Genomic DNA, 19,481 nt, shown 5'->3' on the forward strand with positions numbered 1-19,481 from the left:
AAGGAAGCTCATTAGAGCTGGAATTGCTGGAACTGTTCTGGTTTCATATGTGTGAAGATTAAGTTTTGTGTCAACTTGATCTGTTTAAGAATCCACAGACATTCCTCGTAAGTGAGTCTGAGGATGCTTCCAGGAAGGATTAACTAAAAGAGGAATCCTTCTCCCAAGGATGAGCCCTTCCCCCAGAGAGGGCAGCCCCCTGGGAAGGGGGCTTTATCTAAAGAAGCTGGGGAAGGAAAGTATCTCCTTCCCGCCATTCGGCTGCCAGTGCTGCTTGCTGCTTGCTGCTTTCCATGCTGGACTAAAGAGCAGTAGCTCTCCAGGCATTCAGTGCTGGATTGGGACAGTTGAGGCATCCAGCCTCAGCAGCTACCAGGTTCCTTGACTCTCGGGCCTGCAACCTGCTATTGTTGTGACTCCTGTAAACTAGTCCAATAAATTCCCTTTTAATACAATTCATTCTATTGGCTCTGTTTCTTTAGAGAACCCTGCTCAATTCAATATGATATATAATTTTCCCCGAAGTGAAATATTTACATGTTTGTAAATATTTCAGTATTTAAACTTTACAGAGACTTTATAGAAACAGAAAATTTTCCTTTATCATTTGTGGTTGTTTGAATCAGATGCCCCTCCCCCAACTCATATGACTTCAGTGACTGGTCCCCAGCTGATGTTAATTAGGGAAGTGGAGCATTGTTGAAGAAGGCATGTTGTTGGAGGTTGCATTGGAGGTGTTATAGCCATCACCCCCTCACTGGAATTGGGCTCAACCTACATTCCGTAACTCTAGTTTCCACATCCACGGAGTCATTCAACCTGATGTGGAAAATGTTCAAAAAGCTGCATCTCACCTGAGCAGGTACAGAAGTGTTTGTCTTGTTTTTTTCTCAAATGATCCAGTGCACTATCAATGTAGTACTTGCACTGTTGAAAGGATTATGAGCCATCTCCAGATGATTTACAATATCTAGGAGGATGTGTAGGTTCTATGTGAACAATATGCCTGCTCATGTAAGGGACTTGACCTTCTGTATATTTTTATATCTTGGCCAGGGTGGAGAGGTGCAGAATCCAAAACTTAACAGTGTTCAGGACTTAGTAGCTAATGTCAGTGACTATTTCATCTGGACAAAGAAATATCTTTGTTCATCCTTTAAAGCCTAAAGCCCAGTGTGCTGTTTGAAGTAATAGAAATACTATAATCATAGTTGATCATGAAAAGCAAGTTTTGTATAAAAATGACTTCTAGACATAGTGACAAATGCAAAATGTGCTCAGATATGTAATCCTGTGTCTCCCTAGACTTTTCATATAGACAAACACGTCACCATAAATCTTGGGGAAAATGAACAGAATTTCATTTGAGACATTTTGGAGGCATATACACAAAACACACATTTTCAAAAGTATTGGATTTGGGTGCCAATTTCTTATTGTTTGCTGACTGCCATAACTGTTCCCAACAGAAATACTTTCATTTTACATATAAAGTATTAAGCCCTGGCATTTCACAGATAGGTAGTTCAAATCAAATTTGTTACAGCAAACAGAAGACCTATCAAAATTCTAGAGACACATTGTAACTTTGATTGGATCAAGTGATTTTGAGACAGGAAGCTATTACAAAGCTTGAGACTTTTTCTATATGTCTGAATTTTAAGTGGTTACACTGTTTAAGCTACCTCCATAATAACAATCACCAAAATAAAGTATAGAGAAAAGTTTAATGTCAAATTTATTTTTATTATTGTTGCCATTGAACAAATTTTAAAAAAGATTGAAACTGATGATTAAAATAAAATGACTCAGGCATTCTTTTTTACAAACATATACAATGCCATTCAAATATTTTATTTGACTTTTTAATTGGCAAGAGCTGAATTTTATCTACCTTTTTAACAAGAAATACTCAAAAAATTTCCTCCTTCAGTTTTAGAAAGGTAAACTCTTTATATTATCGATTAATATAGAAAAAGTTAAATTATTTTCAGCTTCTACCTTCATTTTCAGATATTATAAGGCATTACTATTATGAATATCTACTTGACATTCTCAAAAATAAATATATCTCTTTCATGAGTCATATTTCTACAGTACAATATATGTCAGTTTTAATTTCTTTACTGAAGAAATACATATTTATGTCAATATTGCCATTTAAACTTGAGATCTTTGGCATATAGTCATAAGCTTGTATCTTTCCAGTTGTGTTCTACACTGCTTTCCTCTTGTTGAGTTTGGGATTGTTGAGGAAGGAAACCATACTCTAGTTGACTTCTCCCCCATCTCCTACCAATGATCTCTCACTCTTCAAAGATGAGAACATGAGAAAACAAGAGATTCCCTTCCCACATTGATGGGGATGGATGACCTGCTGAGAAGTCTCTCTGGTCTCATTTGTGAATGTCCTTCCTCTGTCAAGCAGCTTATATCCATTGCTATGTATGAAAAATATTCCAATATGATGCTACATGAGTGGTTTCATTTCAAATCTAAACCCAGAAATAAGTAGAAATGATCTGGAAAATCTTGAGGAGGAATTATTCAGAAAACAAATGACAGTTCAATAAAACCTATGGCTTAAAAGACAGAGATTTTAATATGAACATTTAATAATTATGTCCCACATCCTTCTGATATACTCCTAAAATGTACTTTCATTAATAGAGTCCAATTTTATATGGAGAATTTGAGTCACTACATTATTGAAGGTGAAGAGGTAACAAATTACAGACTAGTGCAAAAAATAGGATTCCCACATTTCCCAAAGTGCTTCCTGAACAAAAGTCGAAACCTGAAATGTTACAAAATTGTTACACATTGGAATATTATCTATATAAATTTTCATTCTTGTCTTTATTAGAGCCTCTGGCCTGGTATCAAACTTCTAGAATGTGCTGTAAGAAATCTATTAATGCCAGCAGTCATAGGAAGGGTTGTAAGGAATCACCTGCACTTCCCTCCTGGTATTGCACAACATAAAATCCACAGAACAGTGAGCAGGCTGCCCTGCTTCCCACTGCCCACAAGTGGTCCTCACTGATGAAGAGTTGCCACTGAGTCCACCAAATACCATGAGTTGATTTTCCCAGGCAATCTTTTCTTCCATACTACCTAAAAGGAAGGGGTGATGGAACATGTATGTAACCCCCAAGCATAAGGTCGACAGAAAAACAAGTTAAGGACAGGAAACATTGTTTCACAGGAGTATGGGAACTTCTAGCCACACTATAGCAACCAGGCCCCTTCATCTGCCTACTCATTGTGTCCAGCTGGGGCCAGGCAGTGTCTGTTTTGGGCACTGCTCTTTCTTCATCAGTGTGTTCATCAGATTAGGATGGGAAAGGCCCAAACCCAGGCATAGGATCTGCTCTTTAGAGAAAACCTTCACCCTTTTGAAAGATATTCTCACCACTCAAACAATAATTACTACAGATAAACATTGTTTTTCATAAATAAAATTGAGACATATATATATATATGTATATATATATATATGTATATAATATATTAAAATTTTTTACCAACAAAGGTGTGTTAAAAATTTCAAGTTCTGTCATTCAAGTTCAATAAAGGCACACTTTTTTCCCCTTCAGGTCTTCAAAGTATATAGTTACTTGCAACAAGTCACAAAAGCCATTCTGTGGGACTTTCTTTCTTTCTTTTTTCTCTTCTTGAGACAAGCGTTCATTGCATGAATCAATGGCTTGATCTACTGCCCAAGTAAAGTTCATAGATAGAAGGTTCTATTGGATTCTATGGTTGATGGGATTTTAGGGTGACAAACCACAGCTATGCTGGCTCAGTGCCCCACAGTCTGCTTTGGCCATTTCATTAAGGCTTTTCACTCCCAAACCGGGCTTTCCGACTTCCAGGCTCTGATGCCCTCCGAACCAGCCTTGGTGGAGGCTTGGGTGGGACATCCTCAGTCAAACTATCTTCCCTTCCCCTGCCAAACCTGTCTTTGGAGAGAAGGGGCTGCCTCAGTACCCCAGGTGTCTGGGTGCCTCCTTCTTTGCTGTGGGGTGTTGTGGGGGTGCTAGACTGGCCTCGGCCAGAATCAACATCCACCTCGTTCTTCCATTCCATTTTATAGGCCTGGGAAGGTTTCTTGGAAAACTGCTCTGGCAAAAAGCGCCTGGCTCTGGGTTGCAAATTGAGCACTGTGGTCCCAGCATCTGCATCAGAGTCGCTGCTATTGCCATCTGTCAGAACAGAAAGACAGTGTGAGCAACAGCGTGAGGGGAGGTCCTATTGTGACTACAACACCTCAGTGGATCCCTACATGTCCCAAGGATCCTAAGAATAGGGGACATCAGAGAAGTCAGAGGGCTCATGTTAACTCTCATTGAGTGGCCTTAAGCACCTGTGTTTCCTCTGAGAGCACTCATGTCCACAAGAGTTACTGGGTACCAAGCACCTATATATATATATACTTTTCCACTTTAATCCTCACAATATTCTTTTCAGATGGGGTGACTAGGTTCAAGAGATATTACTGGGTACTGGAGCTATAATTTGAACTGAGTCCCTCTGACAGTTGTGTTTCTGCCCTTAACTTTAACCCCCAACCAAGGAGCCACCAAAGAGACTCAGGTCATCATCTGACACACAACTAGCAGTCTGACTGTCTCCTGCTGCTATGGAGTTCCTGCTGTTTATCTAGGATTTTATCTCTTCTGATTTTCTTTAACATCCAGGAAAGGAAGAAAGAATACAATGTACACTCTATGTGGAGGGAGCAGTGTGATTACAAACAGCTATGGGTTGGAGAGACAGCTAAGTAGTTAAAGGGCTTGAAAGACTGCTTGGGTTCTATCCCTATGATACACAGCTGTGTGTGGCCACATGTGTCTATAACTCCCATTTGACGGGAGGCAGAGACCAGAGAATCATCAGGGCTAAAACAACAACGATGACGACGACAACAAAAACCAGCGTGCTCCAGGATCAGTAAGGGAGTAAAGGTCTCAGGTCCCACTAAACATGGGAAGAATAACAATGAACAGGGTGCTTGACGTTCCCTTATGGCCACCACAGGTACATGCACTCTGTGGCAGGCAAGCTCATTAGGCACTGCCTAAACACATTCACACACACACACAGACACACACACACACACACACACACACACACAGGACAAAAAAAAAAAAAAAAAACACAGAAAAAAAAAAAACAGATTAGGGCTCTGCAGTTTCTATATAATACCCTTGATGGGTTGGGCCACTTGCCTATGAATCAAGACTTTTAGGAACCAAAAACAGTTTCATGGATGTGTACTAGTAATACAGTTATGAATGTTCAGTGTCTTGTCTTAGATGCCCCCTTTTCACTCGTACCCCCACCCTCCATTGCCATAAGCTACCCCTTAGAGTTTCCATGTCTTCATTAATACAATAATCAAGTGGTGGGAGAGCAAATGCATATCATTACAGCCCATGTTTTAATAACACAAAATCCTATTCTAGTTCTGTGACTCACAGAAAGTATCTGGAGTGTGCACATGAAGTTTATCATCATACATAGAGACATTAGACCTTGTAACAAAGCTCTAATAATTATATTCAGAAGATAAATGGTTGTTTCTATGAAAATTAGACTATCATATAACTGTTTACACATGTCCAGACTTACGACTTTCTATTTACTTGCTTAATAACCCCATGACAACAATATTTTCTCTTGCTCTATCAAGGAATGGTTATGGAAAGTGACTGGATTCTTGCTGATCAGCATATAATACCACTCCAAAAAAGTTCCCATGATAATAAAAGGTAGCCCTGTTACTGTTTTAAATTTGCAAGTGATTGAACTCACCTTTAATGGAGAAAAATAGAAAAAAAATAGTAAATAATTCTAAAGGTTTTCTACTCCAAGTGTATGCATTACCTGCATTAGAAATATTCTTTTTCTTTTGCAGCTTTTCTGGAAGCTTTGTATTTTTCGGTAAGGACAAATATCGAGAAGTTGAGGTGGAAGCCTATAAAAGAACAGAACCTTATTCAGACGACACAAACAGCACTTGTTGCACATTTGAAGTTGACTATGGCAAAACATGGTCTTAAAATGCAATGTTAATTTTTTTCATTCCAATATTACTTTGTGAGAAATAAGATAAGTACTATACTTAAAATAACTGAAAACTATATCCTTTCCACACCCTAAAGGAGATCAATAGAAAAGAGAATAAAAAGTAAATGGGACCATTAGCAAGACACACTCTTCTCTTCTAGAAGAAAAGATACTCAAACACTTACCTACAAAAGTCATTACTTAAAAGAACTTGGAATCAGTATGTACAGGGAAGGTCATATGTTAAAATGCAGCATATTCAATATTTGCTCAGCTAATAAATCTTTAAAATCATAGAAAAGGGGCACTAGAAAGATGGCGTAGTGATTAAGGTGCTTGCCTGCAAGGCCTAACAAACGTGGTTCAATCCCCAAGTACCCACGTAAAGTCAGGTGCACAAATTGGTGCATGAATCTGGAGTGTATTTTCAGTGGCTAGAGGCCCTGATGTACCCATTCTCATTCTTTCTTTTTCTCTTTCTCGGCTTGCAAATAAATAAACAAAAGATTCAAAATTATAAAACAACAGATAGTATTTAAAATGTAATTTCCTACCATTATGAATGTTAATCTTAATTTTTAATATTAGCTTAATGGCTTCTACCACATATTATATATGCAATATATATGTTATATGTATATATATATTATATGTGCAATATATAAAGACTTTCTCTTTATTTATATATAACTATTTGAATATCTGATGTTCCAATACAGAATATTATTAAAAATAAAGTAAATTATTATATTGTTATTAATGGTTTTCCTTATTTGTTAATATTTCCTTACTCAAATGGATTGCTGAGAAAACTTCACTGTGAATGCTTATGTCCCCATTCCAGGCTTTTTTTTGGGGGGGTTGTTGCTCTTTTTTGTTAATTTTGGGTTTTTTTGCAAGGCAGGGTCTCACTCTAGCCAATACTGGCCTGAAACTCACTCTGTAGTCCCAGGCCTCGTCATTATAGCAATCCTCCTACCTCAACCTCCTGAGTGCAGGGACTAAAGGCATGTGCCACCATGTCTGGTCCATTGTGGGCTTCTTACAGTCCCCAGAGCACATGAGGCTTTCCTGCCACAGTACTTACTTACTCCCCCATGAAAGCTCAAATGCACTCATGTGTCACTCAAAGACCAACTGAGTATAAAGCAGTGGTCATCAAGTGATCACAATCAGATTACCAATGTATCTTTCAGGATGTATCCCAGCATCACAAGGCATAGACTGTATCATGGTCCAGTCATTCAAGTCTGGCATGGGTACTTTGACTAAAATTGTGATATGACTATCTCTAACAACTTCCTTCCTTGAGTTTTAAAAAACATATACATTCAAGGATGGAGACATGATTCAGTGGGTAAGAATACTTTTGATACAAGTATGAAGACCTGAGTTTAATCTCAAGCACCCAACTAAAAGCTGGGCATGGCCCCCAATGCCTGTAATACCAACCCCAAGTGAGACAAGAGAGAGAAGATCTACAGAGACTCTCTGGTCAGTCAGCCTAACTAAAAAATAGCACCTCTAGATTCAGTAAAAGACACTTCCTCAAGAACACAAGATGATCAGCAATTACAGGAAGATGTCTATCATCTGTCTCTGGACATATGTCTCTGCACATGTATCCGTCGGGTGTATGCATCAACATGTGCATATACCAAATACCCGCCAAACACACATGCAACACACATACCCCACCATATACACACACTGAAAAATAACAAGAAACAGACATATATTTTCTCAAAAAAATATTCCCTGAAGTGTAACACAGTGTAAATTCGATTGCTGGTAGCCTTCTTTCTCGCTAGAATAGGAATCTTAGAGGGGTGGAAATCTTGGTAAACTTTGTTTACCAGTGAATTCCGTGTATTGAAGACAGGCAGAACCTACAATGTAAGATATGATCAAAAAATATTTGAAGCTGGGCGTAGTTGCATAGGCATGTAATACTAGCCCTTGGGAGGTGAAAACAAGAGAATCAGGAGTTTAAGATTATTCTCTGATACACAGTGAGTTTGAAGTCAGCCTGGGCTACATGGGACCTTGCCTCAAAAACAATGAGAGAAAATAAGTATTTGAAAGGAATTTACTGTAACTCTTTTTTTCTTTTCTTCTTTATCTTTTTTGTCTCTTCTTTTCCTTTTTTTGAGGGGTCTCTCTCTGTGTTATCCATGAAATTGTTTATGGTGAAATAACTATTATTTCCTCTACCCCCAAATTTCTGGGAATCAGCCCTGATCATCTATTCACCCAGCACAGTCAATGATCCTGTCAGCTGGTCCTCAGAGCAGCTGTTGTCTCTGCCCTTGGAAGCCTTTTGCTTCTGGCAGTCCTGTCCAGTTACCCTGCGCTCCCGATTCAGGCTGTTGTCCTTCCGGATGCTTTCCCGCAAGCTGTGGCGTCTGCGGATCAGAATCTCCTTGGCTTGCCTTTCATTGGTGTCAGCCGTGAGGTTGTGTCTGTTGTATGACAAAGTCTGAAATGAAAATATTTACGTGATAGTTTACCAAAAGACTGATATTTTCTCCCAAATTCCAAAACTGCATTTCTTTGGCTTTGCACCAAAGAAGTTAACTTTCATACTGAGGGGGAAAATAAAAACTAAAGCAAGAGTGTAACAGTTAACACTTTCAAGCTTTGAAATAATTCACCCCTTAATAAGTGCTGAATACAGTTTTCTTCACTGGGAAGTCTTTACTTGAGAGCAGGGGCAATAGCTCAGTTTTTATGCTTGTCTTACAAGCACGACTACCTGGGTTTGGTCCCTAAAACCTACTGGAAAAAAAAAAAAAGCTGGGTAGGGGGTTGATGGCACAGGGTTGGGATCTTAATGCTGAAGAGAAAGTAGTAGGTGGGTCTCTGGGACTTACTGACCAGCCAGCCCAGTCAACTTTGATTAGTTCCAAGCCAGTGAGAGACCTGTCCCAAAGACATTAGGGTGTTTGACATCTAAGGCTGATGTTTGGCCTCTATGTGCAGGCCTACCCACACATATATGAATGTACCCACAAAAAGTATAATCTTTATAAATCAGAACACAATTTAATTCATCAAGTATGTCTGCCTCAAAGTATGTTGTAATGATTTAGCTATCATTAATAAATTTTTTTAAAAGTTACTTTCACATACAACCTCTACTGACTAGGAATTAGCCAAATTAAGAGGAGCTTAGGGCTGGAGAGATGGCTTAGCAGTTAAGGCGCTTGTTTGAAAAGTCTAAGGACCCATGTTTGACCCTCCAGATCACATGTTAGCCAGATGCACAAAGGTAAGGCAAGCACAAGGTCACACATGCCTACTAGGTGGTGCAAGAGTCTAGAGTTCGATTACAGTGGGTGAAGCCCTAGCATGCCAATTCTCTCTCTCTCTCTCTCTCTCTCTCTCTCTCTCTTGCTTGCTCTCACTCTCTATAAAATATAATATAATATAATATAATATAATATAATATAATATAATATAATATATTGTAATAAAAGAAATAGGGCTCAAGAGATAGTTTAGTGGTTAAATGCTTGCCTATGAAGCCTAAGGACCCTGGTTTGAGGGTCAATTCCCCAGGACCCACATAAGTCAGATGTACAAGGTGGCACATGCATCTGGAGTTCGTTTGCAGTGGCTGGAGGTCCTGGCATCCCCATCCTCTCCCTCTCCCTCTTTGTCTGTCTGTCTGTCTGTTGCTCTCAAATAAATAAATAAATAAAAATTTTAAAAATAAACCAATAAAAAGGCTAGCACAGCAACTTGCAGGTGCTCTCTCGGTTAATGTCAGGGCTTCTACTTTCTTCGCTGGGTTGTCACACTGAGAAGTTCTGTCACAACAATCAAGCGCCATTTCTCAACTAGAAAAGTCTTAGCAATAGAACTATTTATTCATTTCATCACAATTGGTCATTCTTATCTCCAAGGTCAAGGGAGCATAACTGTCAGCAACTTTACAATTCTCAGAGAAGGGAAAGACTCTTATAAGAAGGAATGCTGGGAAGAAGGTCTCAGGGAAAGAGTGTGTGTTATTTTGTATACACTAAGACAGGCTAGAATGAGGAATCTGCCTATGGAGCAAAGCTGGAAGGCACATTTTGAGGCAAAGCCAAGTTAATATTTTGGCACTTAAATTATTCTTACCCGCTGACGGATATGATATAGATTCCTTGAGAGTATTTCTCGAATTTCATCCATTTCACCAGGTGTGAGTTTTCTTATTTTTTCTTCACGGCAATCACTGAGAAAGTTTACAAAAAGAGTATTTCACCTTTCAATAGATGCTATAATGTATCTTCCTTATAGATTTAACACTATTATTTTAGAAGAATTTCAGTTAAAATAACAATTAGCAATTGATTTGTATTAAAAGCATTTAAAACTACTTTAAATAATTTAGTTTCAGTAATCATTAGAAAACTTATTTCAGTGTCAAAATCATTTCTGATAAGTTTAGCTATATGTGTTTTCACAGAGCCTATTCATCCCACTGCAAGTTTTTCTTTTCCTTTGAAGTGGGATTTTGTCATATAGTCCAGACTAGCCTGGAACTCTGATCCTCAGCTCTCAGCACCTCAAGTACTAGAATTACAAGTATGTACCACTATGCACATCTTCTTAGGTGATTGGTTTATTTTTTAATCTTTTATTTCTATACTTCATTACTTCTATCACTCCTTAGAGTAATATAGAACTGTTTATTTCAACAGAAACATCATTGGTTATATTTCATTAAGTCTCAGCAGCAGAGAGAGAGAGAGAGATGCTTGAATAAATTGGCCTGAAGTAAGGCTCAAATATTGGTATTTCACACTCCCAAGATGTTTCCAATGTGCAGGCTGGGGTCATGCTTTTCCTCCAAGACTTCAATGAATAATCAGTAAGGAAAAAACTATTTAAGTCTATGCTTGCTTATAGTATCAAATATCATACACCATAAAATATTCTATTTTGCAATGGCTAAGAACTTTCCCTTTCTATAAGTCTTGAACTATGATAAAGACATAACCATAGTAAACATGGAAGTATTTTTCTGAGTTGTTGACTCAAAAGTAGCATAATGCATAGAACACTGTAATAACAAACAACAGAGAATAATGAATGCTCACTTCTGGACTTTAACTTTTGAGTCAGAATTTCATTCTGCTGTGATATCATAAACCAGCATAACTTCTGTTGGTTCTACCCTCAAAATACAAGCTCTACCCATCTCTTACCACCTCCAATACTATAGATTAAATAGTCCTAGAGTAGATACTCCAATGCTTATTTAGTATTAATAAGTTGACTTCAGTTACTCACTTTAGAGACGCAAAAGAAGGAACAGTACTTATCATCCCAGTCTCTGCCATCTCAATGGCATGCTTTATTTCAAGCTTTTTATATAAGGACACAATGCTAGACTTGGGTTGATTTTCACGTATTAAAAGCTTCCGAAGGTATTTGTCATCAAATTTCTTAAATCTGTAAAGACATAAAATATAATTTAAATCTATTAATATTTTCATAAGTAAGAAAAATCTCTCAGGTAAAAACTTAGAAGAATTTAGCTAGTCTGCTCATAATAAGTATTTTTACATGTGAATGTAACTAACAGGCATACAAACTAGATATATTTAGATTAGACTGATATTCTGCCAGTACTCCCTACCTCAGCTAAGGATGACTCAACCAGGTCAAAAACTTGGAATTGTCTGTGACCCTTCCCTTCCATGTTCCATGTATGGACTGAAATGTATTCCAATAAAAATTTATACCTTGGGGCTAGAGAGATGGCTTAGCAGTCAAGAAGCTTGCCTACAAAGCCTAAGGACACATGTTTGACTCTCCAGATCCCATGTAAACCAGGTGCACAAAAGGTGAGACAAGTGCAAGGTCTCACATGCCCACTAGGTGGCACAAGCGTCTGGAGTTTGATTGCAGTGGCTGAGGCCCTGGCGCACCAAGTCTCTCTCCCTCTCTCTTTCTCTCTCTAAAATTATATATATATATATATATATATATATATATATATATATATATATATATATATATATATATACACACACACACACACACACACACATATATATAAAAGTTCATATGCTGATTTCCTAATCCCTTTAAAATATACATATATGCATGCATATATACTGATTTAAATATATAACACATATCTATTTATTTATATATAACTTACATATATTTAGCACTCACAAACATGTGTGTGTGTGTGTGTGTGTGTGTGTAATATATAAATTTCTCCATTCACCATTTTTTCACTTCCTCTTTTGCCAAATTAGTCTAAAGTGTTGTTAATACTTACTATCAGTTAAACTCATCATATAAATCCAATGGCCAGTCATCCCCATTCTTTTTGACCTCACCTGTTCAAAAAATTATCTACCCCTAGCACCTAGGAAGCCACTCTCCCTTTGGTCCTTCCTACCTCTTTCTCTGTTACTTTGATCAGAATGTTTTTCTTCTTTCTGACTTCTGAATGTAGGAGTGCCCTAGAGCCATTCCTTGGGCCCCTTCTCTACCTTCACTCACTTCCCTGGGCATCTTGCCTAGTCTCATGATGTTTAATGGTATCTTTGTCAATAACTTAAATTTTGTCTCTATACCTGGAACTTTTTTTCCTAAACACAGCTATGAGCATTCAACTGCCTACTCACCATTTCCACTTGGATAACTAACAGCCATCCTCATTGCACATGTTCAAACTGAGCTGGTCTCTTCACAGTCCTCCCTCACCTCAGCAAAGGAAGACTCTACTAAGTCAAAAACTCTGGAGCTATCTGTGACTCCATGTACCATGCTATGGATTAAATGGTGTTCCAGAAAAAGTCATAAACTGAACTCCTAATCCCTAGTAAATGAGACTGTGACCAGGTTTGGAGATTTAGTCTTATTTTATTATTATTTACTTGCAAGGAAAAAGAGAGAAATGGAGAGAGAATGAGAATGAATGAATTAAAATGGGTGTGCCAGGGTCCTTTGCCACTGCAAATGAACTCAATTTGTGCATCTGGCTTAACATGGGTAATAGAGAATTGAACCCAGGCCATCAGGCTTTGCAAGTAAATGCTTTTAACGGCCAAACCATCTCCCCAGACCTAGAGATTTAGTCTTGATAGACAATACTGATTGAAAATGGAGTCATTAAGGTGGGCTCACAGCAATATGATTGTTGTGCTTATAAGAAAAGGATGCATGCAGATGGAAAACAGTGAGTAGAATCAAGAAGATAGTCATCTGCAAGTGAAACAGAGGAGCAACAACCTTTATGATACCAACTGTTATTTCTAGGCCTAGAATGGTGACACAACTCATTTCTGCTATTTAAGCCACTTAATGTGTGCAATTTTGTTATGACAGACCTAGCTGACTGACATTCCTTTACTTTTCTATCAAAAATTTACATTGGTTCTACCCTCAAAATACAAGCTGTACCCACATCTCACCATCTCCAATGTGTCTCTATGGTACAAGACATCATCCTCACTCCCTTAATTCTGGTACTGAATTGGTACCTGATGGGCATTCTTATTACTGGTCCTAAAGCCTATTCTCAATGCAGAAGCTGAAATACCCTATTAAAGTGTCAAATAACACAACTTTCACTTCTCACTTGAGTAATGACATAATAGTTCAGCCCATGAGGTGCTACACAATGTGGGTATGCTCTTCTTAGCACAGTGCTTCAGTACTAAGGGTCCATCTTATCAGAGACATTTGCCATGTGAGCTCTGACCTTGGCACTCACTGTTCCATCTGCTAGCAATGAATTCATATATCTCCTTTATCCCTCCTAAACCTTCCATAGTTATTTTCTTTAAAGAGCCCACACAAATCAGGGTTTTGCCTCCTATGCTCCAAAATATAGCCATTCTCATCTTATTACAGATGCATATCAAATTACCCCTGTATTCTCTCTACCTTCCTTGACATTATTTTCTACATACCAGGCATTACTAATACATGATTGTTATTTATATGTTGATACTAGAATGTAAGATCTGTATGACACGTTCTGATTTTTGTTTGTTTTTATATCACCAGTGCCTGGAACTAAGCCTGGTACAATGTAAGCATATGTGGCATTAAGGTGTCATTTGGTCCCAATATCTCTCTGTAAACATATTTTCTTATTTTCTGCCACAATAAACAGCAACATATTTCTACCATGGCTAAGGTGATCTGCCCTTCTCTGTTACTAGATGCTGAGCTAAAAAAACAAAAACAAAAAAACCTGTTACTTATTTTGGCCAATGTTCTTCTAGTGACATATTAATGGACGCAGAGGCTTAAAATGGGCTTGCAACTGAAGCAGCAATCTTCATAGGTGCATATGCATAGAGTGGCATGGACGAAGGTGAATGCTACATGAATGAAGCAGAGTCAGTTTACAGTAGTCACATCAGACAAGGTCAGCCAGGTTCAGCTTACTGCCAACCAAGCAAGGCTACATAAGCAGGACTAGCCCAGCCTCAGCCTCACCCAGCCCAGTCCAGTTGACTTAGAGCTTCTTGACTCAGGTACTTTAATAATAAATGATTGCCATTTTGAGCAGCTAGGTATGGAGATAGTTTGTTTTGCAACATTACCATACCAGTACATAAGCGAAACAGCATACAATAAATATTTGTTGAGAAATAAGTAAATTACCATGATCATCATAAACTAAAGGAGGTTTATAGGCATACTTGTGCCATGAAAGGAACTAATATTACCGCCCATCCTTGTCACTGGTTCTTTGTTCTAAATACTGGAGGGTTCTGAATAATTAAAGAGCCATTGGCATGTACTTTGCTACTGACTAGCCAATGCATTGAAGACTAGCTCTACTGTTTCGTGCATTTATTTTGAATTTTATGTGAGGACAGCTGAGCCACAACATAATATCTTCTAAAACTTTTTTGTGATCACAATTGTTTTATAATTTTAATAGACACCATTGCATCTGATATATTCTGCATATGTTTATGTTTTCTGTCTTTGCTTTATTTCCACCTTCAATTCTATGCCAAACTATACATAGTTATTCTCTTTTGCCATCATTAGACTCCTTTTATTTGAGCCTGAGAAATGGTCTCATTGCATTACTTTTCATCATATCCTCAAGTGCTCTAGTTCTACCATAATTAATAGCATAAGGCCTTTGAAAGGAAAGACAGCCAGATGCCTCAGAAGTCACTTTTTCTTAATACCACTGATTATGTACATACCTGAGAGGTTATCTGTATAGCACTGATTTGAAAAATTTCCAGCATCAGTTCTCAGTCTTCAATACCCACTTCTATGTTCTACATATGATACACAATATATATGACAATCCAGGAAATGATTTGAAATGTATGTGGACATTGTGCATAGAAATATCTAAATGTTTATGGATTAACTAGTTAAGCATATTCACTGCTGATAAAAAATGCCATAGGTGGGCTGGAGAGATGGCTTAGCGGTTAAGCGCTTGCCTATGAAGCCTAAGGACCCCGGTTCGAGGCTCGGTTCCCCAGGTCCCACGTTAGCCAGATGCACAAGGGGGCACATGCGTCTGGAGTTCGTTTGCAGAGGCTGGAAGCCCTGGCGTGCCCATTCTCTCTCTCTTCCTCTATCTGTCTTTCTCTCTGTGTCTGTCGCTCTCAAATAAATAAAAAAAAAAATTTTAAAAATGCCATTGGAAAGCAACATTTCCTTTCAGACATGTGCCAAATATTGGTTCTTCTGTTTTCAGCACTCATAGTCCAGCTACCCTGGCTGCCTTGAGAGATCTGCTTACGACAGACTCATGGACCTCAGAGAGAGTGACTACCTGATACAGGACACAGAAGACTTCCTCCAATTTTCCTCTACCAGAATCTATGTAAAGCAAGCCCACATACTTACAGTGCTCCCTTTTTCTTCCTACTCACAGTGCTCTGGGCTACTGACCTGATTCATAGGCCTACTCGTGTCTATGATTTCCACCACTTGGAGCATAAGCCTGATCTTTACAATGGAAACAAGTTGGTCTACATTAAGCCTCTCATTGTTCACTTCAGAAAGTATTGATAGGATCTATTGAAAGGAAAAGTAGTTGGGTTGAAAGGGAGAAAGTGGAATATGACAGCAAGGGGGTGTGAGGGAAAGTCTATTTCACTGGCTTGTCGGAAGCCATCTAGGTGAGTAAGGTTCTGGGTATAAAGTAGGATTGGGGAGAGACCTGTAAGGCAAGCCTATTAGATGAGATATACTTCCTGCATACACACACAAAAAAAAATGGATGCTTTGCAAGATAAATGACCATGGTTTTCATATTTTTACAAGTAGATTTAGCCTACTTTACTACCTTGTGCTAACTGAGAACTCTCCCTACACATAAAATAGTTTTCCTCCATTTATAAAACATGACTAAGCTCAATGAACCTCTTGCATATATAAACAGTGTTGTAACCCTTCCAAAATTGCTCTGATATTAAGGCCCTTGTTCATTGTATTCTCTAAGGATCTATTTCACTTCTCTCTCCCTTCTGATATAAACACACACACACCCACACACACACACACACACACACACACACACACACACACACACACACAGACAGTGCCTGCTTTGCTGTTAGAATATGTTTTGAGGTGCAAATATATAGCTTATGCTTCTATGTAGCTTAGTCCTATGTAACTCACATGAACAAACAGAAGCACTTAAAATAACATGTTAAATTACATATACTGGCAGGCTAGCCAACTCCATATAAACAAGAAGTGAAGAAAATCTTCTACTAGATAGTTAGGAGAGAAAAAGCAGCCCAAATACAGTTTAGAATATGCCCTATGTCTTCAATGTCCAGTTTAAATGCTACTCACTTCAACAGTCTTCCCCAGCTAGTGATATGCTGACAAATGTTCAATAAGTTGCTCTATGAGGAAAGGGGTTTGGAGCTTCTTGACACAGGTACTTTAATAATAAATGACTGCTATTTGTAGTAGCAAGGTATGGAGATAGTTTGTTTTGTAACATCACTATACTGGCATGTAAATGAAACAACATATGTTAAATATTTGTTGGGAAATAAGTAAATTACCATGATCATCACAAACTGAAAGAGGTTTATGGGCACACCTGTGCCATGAAAGGAACTAATGTTACCCCATATCCTGTCACTCAAAACATGGCCACGTCAAGCAACCATTGTAGAAAGTGCTGCATGTGTTGAGGGGAAAGGACATCTGTGATAGGTGCCTGCTACCTGTTATGGGGCTGAGTCATTGGCTCCACATTCCAAACTCTGTTGCTCAAATCCATGTTTGATTCTTGATCCCACTGCTCTGTTTTCAAGTTGCAATATAGAAAACATCTAATTCTGTCTATCTAGTCTACCTTTTTTATGTCAACTAAAACCACCATGATAAGAGCTACTAAATTTTATTTATCCCCAACAGAGCCATTGATGTCAAAAATAAACTCATATGTGAGTGATTTATATTTATATGTATTCTTTCAGATAAAGCATGTTATTTCTCTACATTTATTTGCATCTATTAATATCTACCTTTGACTATGCCCCCCTATTTATGTGAAAGTAGAGAGAATAATGAAGCCTCCAACATTTACACAAATAGACTGTCCTTTGGTTACTATGTGACAAGAAAGGGCCACACAAGCAGGCCCCCTATACATGGGACTTAAGGGGAACAACTGCTTGGCAGATTCTGATATCAGGAGGCAAGAGCAAATGTCCTATGTCCTTCAATGATTTTCCTTCCTGTAGTCTGGAATGGCTGAATCTAAGGTGGAAATTCTGGCTCAAGGGTCAAGCATGGAAATGAATACTACTCTTAGTGAGTGGCTCAATCCTGAGGACTCTAGAGTAGAGCTTATCTGTTAACCCTGAACCTCTATCCTTGGCATCATATAAGAGCGAATAAGCCCCTGCCTTTTTATTCTAGTATTATTTTATACCTCTGTTATAAGTAATATAGGTGTTTGTTTGTTTGTTGAGATAGGGTTTTATTATGTAGCAATGCTAGGCTGCTTTGAATTCACTATGTAGCATAAGCAATCCTCCCATCTCAGCATCCTTGGTGCTGATATTACAAGTATATAACCCCACACCTCACTATACCATTGAGACAACATGAGATGTGAAATCATGAAAGATAGGTCAAGTCAGTAAGTCACTTCCAGAATGACCCCAAGCCACTTGTCAAACAGTGTGATAAGGCCATCTTACTTGTCTCTCCAGAAGTTGTGACCCCAATGTCCACAAACATCTTCAATCCCAGTCTTCACATGGTCAAAAAACTAAAACAGAAAAAGCAGGCTAACTGATTAAATGATTTTTTTCCCTTAAATCCAGTAATTTTCACTTACTTATATTGTAACTAAACTTCAATGATCCTAATATTCTATTTTGCTTCTAGTTTGTTTAAATTGAAAACAAGTAAATAAATTCTCTGCAAATATATTGGGATATTTTATATCAATATTAGGTAATACTCTGATTATTTGATTATCAAGAGGTTGGATCATAATTTTGAAAAGCAGTAATAAATGTGGAATAGACACATCAGGTTGAAGGCTTTTGTTTTTGCCTAGGTAGGAGTTTATAAAGCTGGTTTAGACCAGCTACTATAGGATTCTGACTAGTCCACCTCCCAACAGAGATCTTCCCAAGACCTCCTTCCCTCTGCTATTGTCCTATACTTCCCCAAATCCAGAAATAAACAATAGTGTGAATCCACTTCCCTCATTCCTGTCCATTTTTATCATTGAGTTCCCCTGTCAGCACCCACCCGACAGTGGATTTCCTCACTGACTGCTTGCTGCTTCTTATTGGATCTTTTAACGTCAAGAAACTCCACCAGTGGCCGGATGGTGATTCCCTGAACAAAAAGTAAATAATAAGTAAATCTCATAATTCAAGAATAAGGAATTGTTGATAATGAACAGCAAAAAATAGTCTGCTGCTAAGATTTTAAGAGAGTAAACACAATACTTTGTTAATTTTTATTCCTTTAAAAAAAAACTGGCTTATTTTCAGGACACCATGTGACAAAACATGGACAAAAACATTAAAAATGTAAGTGTAATACATCATACAGTACTGCTCAGTACCAAGTGATCACCTACTTGTGCTACCTGGACTGGGTGTGTGTGGGGGAATCAATGATTTCTTCATCTGCTCCTCTATTAAAACTATTTTTTTATTTATTTATTTACTTATTTGAGAGAATGTAAGAGAGAAAGAGGCAGACACACAGACAGAAAATGAAAGAGAGAGAGAATGGGCATGTCAATATCTGCAGCTACTGCAAATGAACTCCAGATGCATGTGCCACCTTGTGCATCTGGCTTACCTGGGTCCTGGGGAATCGAACCAAGGTCCTTTGGCTTTGCAGGGAAACACCTTAACCACTAAGCCATCTCTCCAGCCTCCATTTTTAAAAATTAAAACAAT

General features: G+C 38.1%; 1 protein-coding gene across 1 annotated transcript in view; it reads right to left on the reverse strand.

The window, feature by feature from the left end:
- Positions 1 to 3,522: 3,522 nt before the first annotated feature.
- Slc9a2 (solute carrier family 9 member A2) overlaps positions 3,523 to 19,481 on the reverse strand; it is a 108,461-nt gene continuing 92,502 nt past the window's right edge. Inside the window, exons 6-12 of the mRNA XM_004651784.2 lie at positions 18,817 to 18,906; positions 18,255 to 18,325; positions 11,359 to 11,520; positions 10,201 to 10,297; positions 8,423 to 8,554; positions 5,893 to 5,983; positions 3,523 to 4,208 (exon numbers count right to left, since the gene is read on the reverse strand). Of these exons, the coding sequence (XP_004651841.1) occupies positions 3,838 to 4,208; positions 5,893 to 5,983; positions 8,423 to 8,554; positions 10,201 to 10,297; positions 11,359 to 11,520; positions 18,255 to 18,325; positions 18,817 to 18,906 (1,014 nt within the window). The 3' untranslated portion in view covers positions 3,523 to 3,837. The remainder of the gene's footprint in view (positions 4,209 to 5,892; positions 5,984 to 8,422; positions 8,555 to 10,200; positions 10,298 to 11,358; positions 11,521 to 18,254; positions 18,326 to 18,816; positions 18,907 to 19,481) is intronic.

Source organism: Jaculus jaculus, chromosome 4, assembly GCF_020740685.1.
Source record: "Jaculus jaculus isolate mJacJac1 chromosome 4, mJacJac1.mat.Y.cur, whole genome shotgun sequence".
In the NCBI taxonomy this organism is placed as follows: Eukaryota; Metazoa; Chordata; class Mammalia; order Rodentia; family Dipodidae; genus Jaculus; species Jaculus jaculus.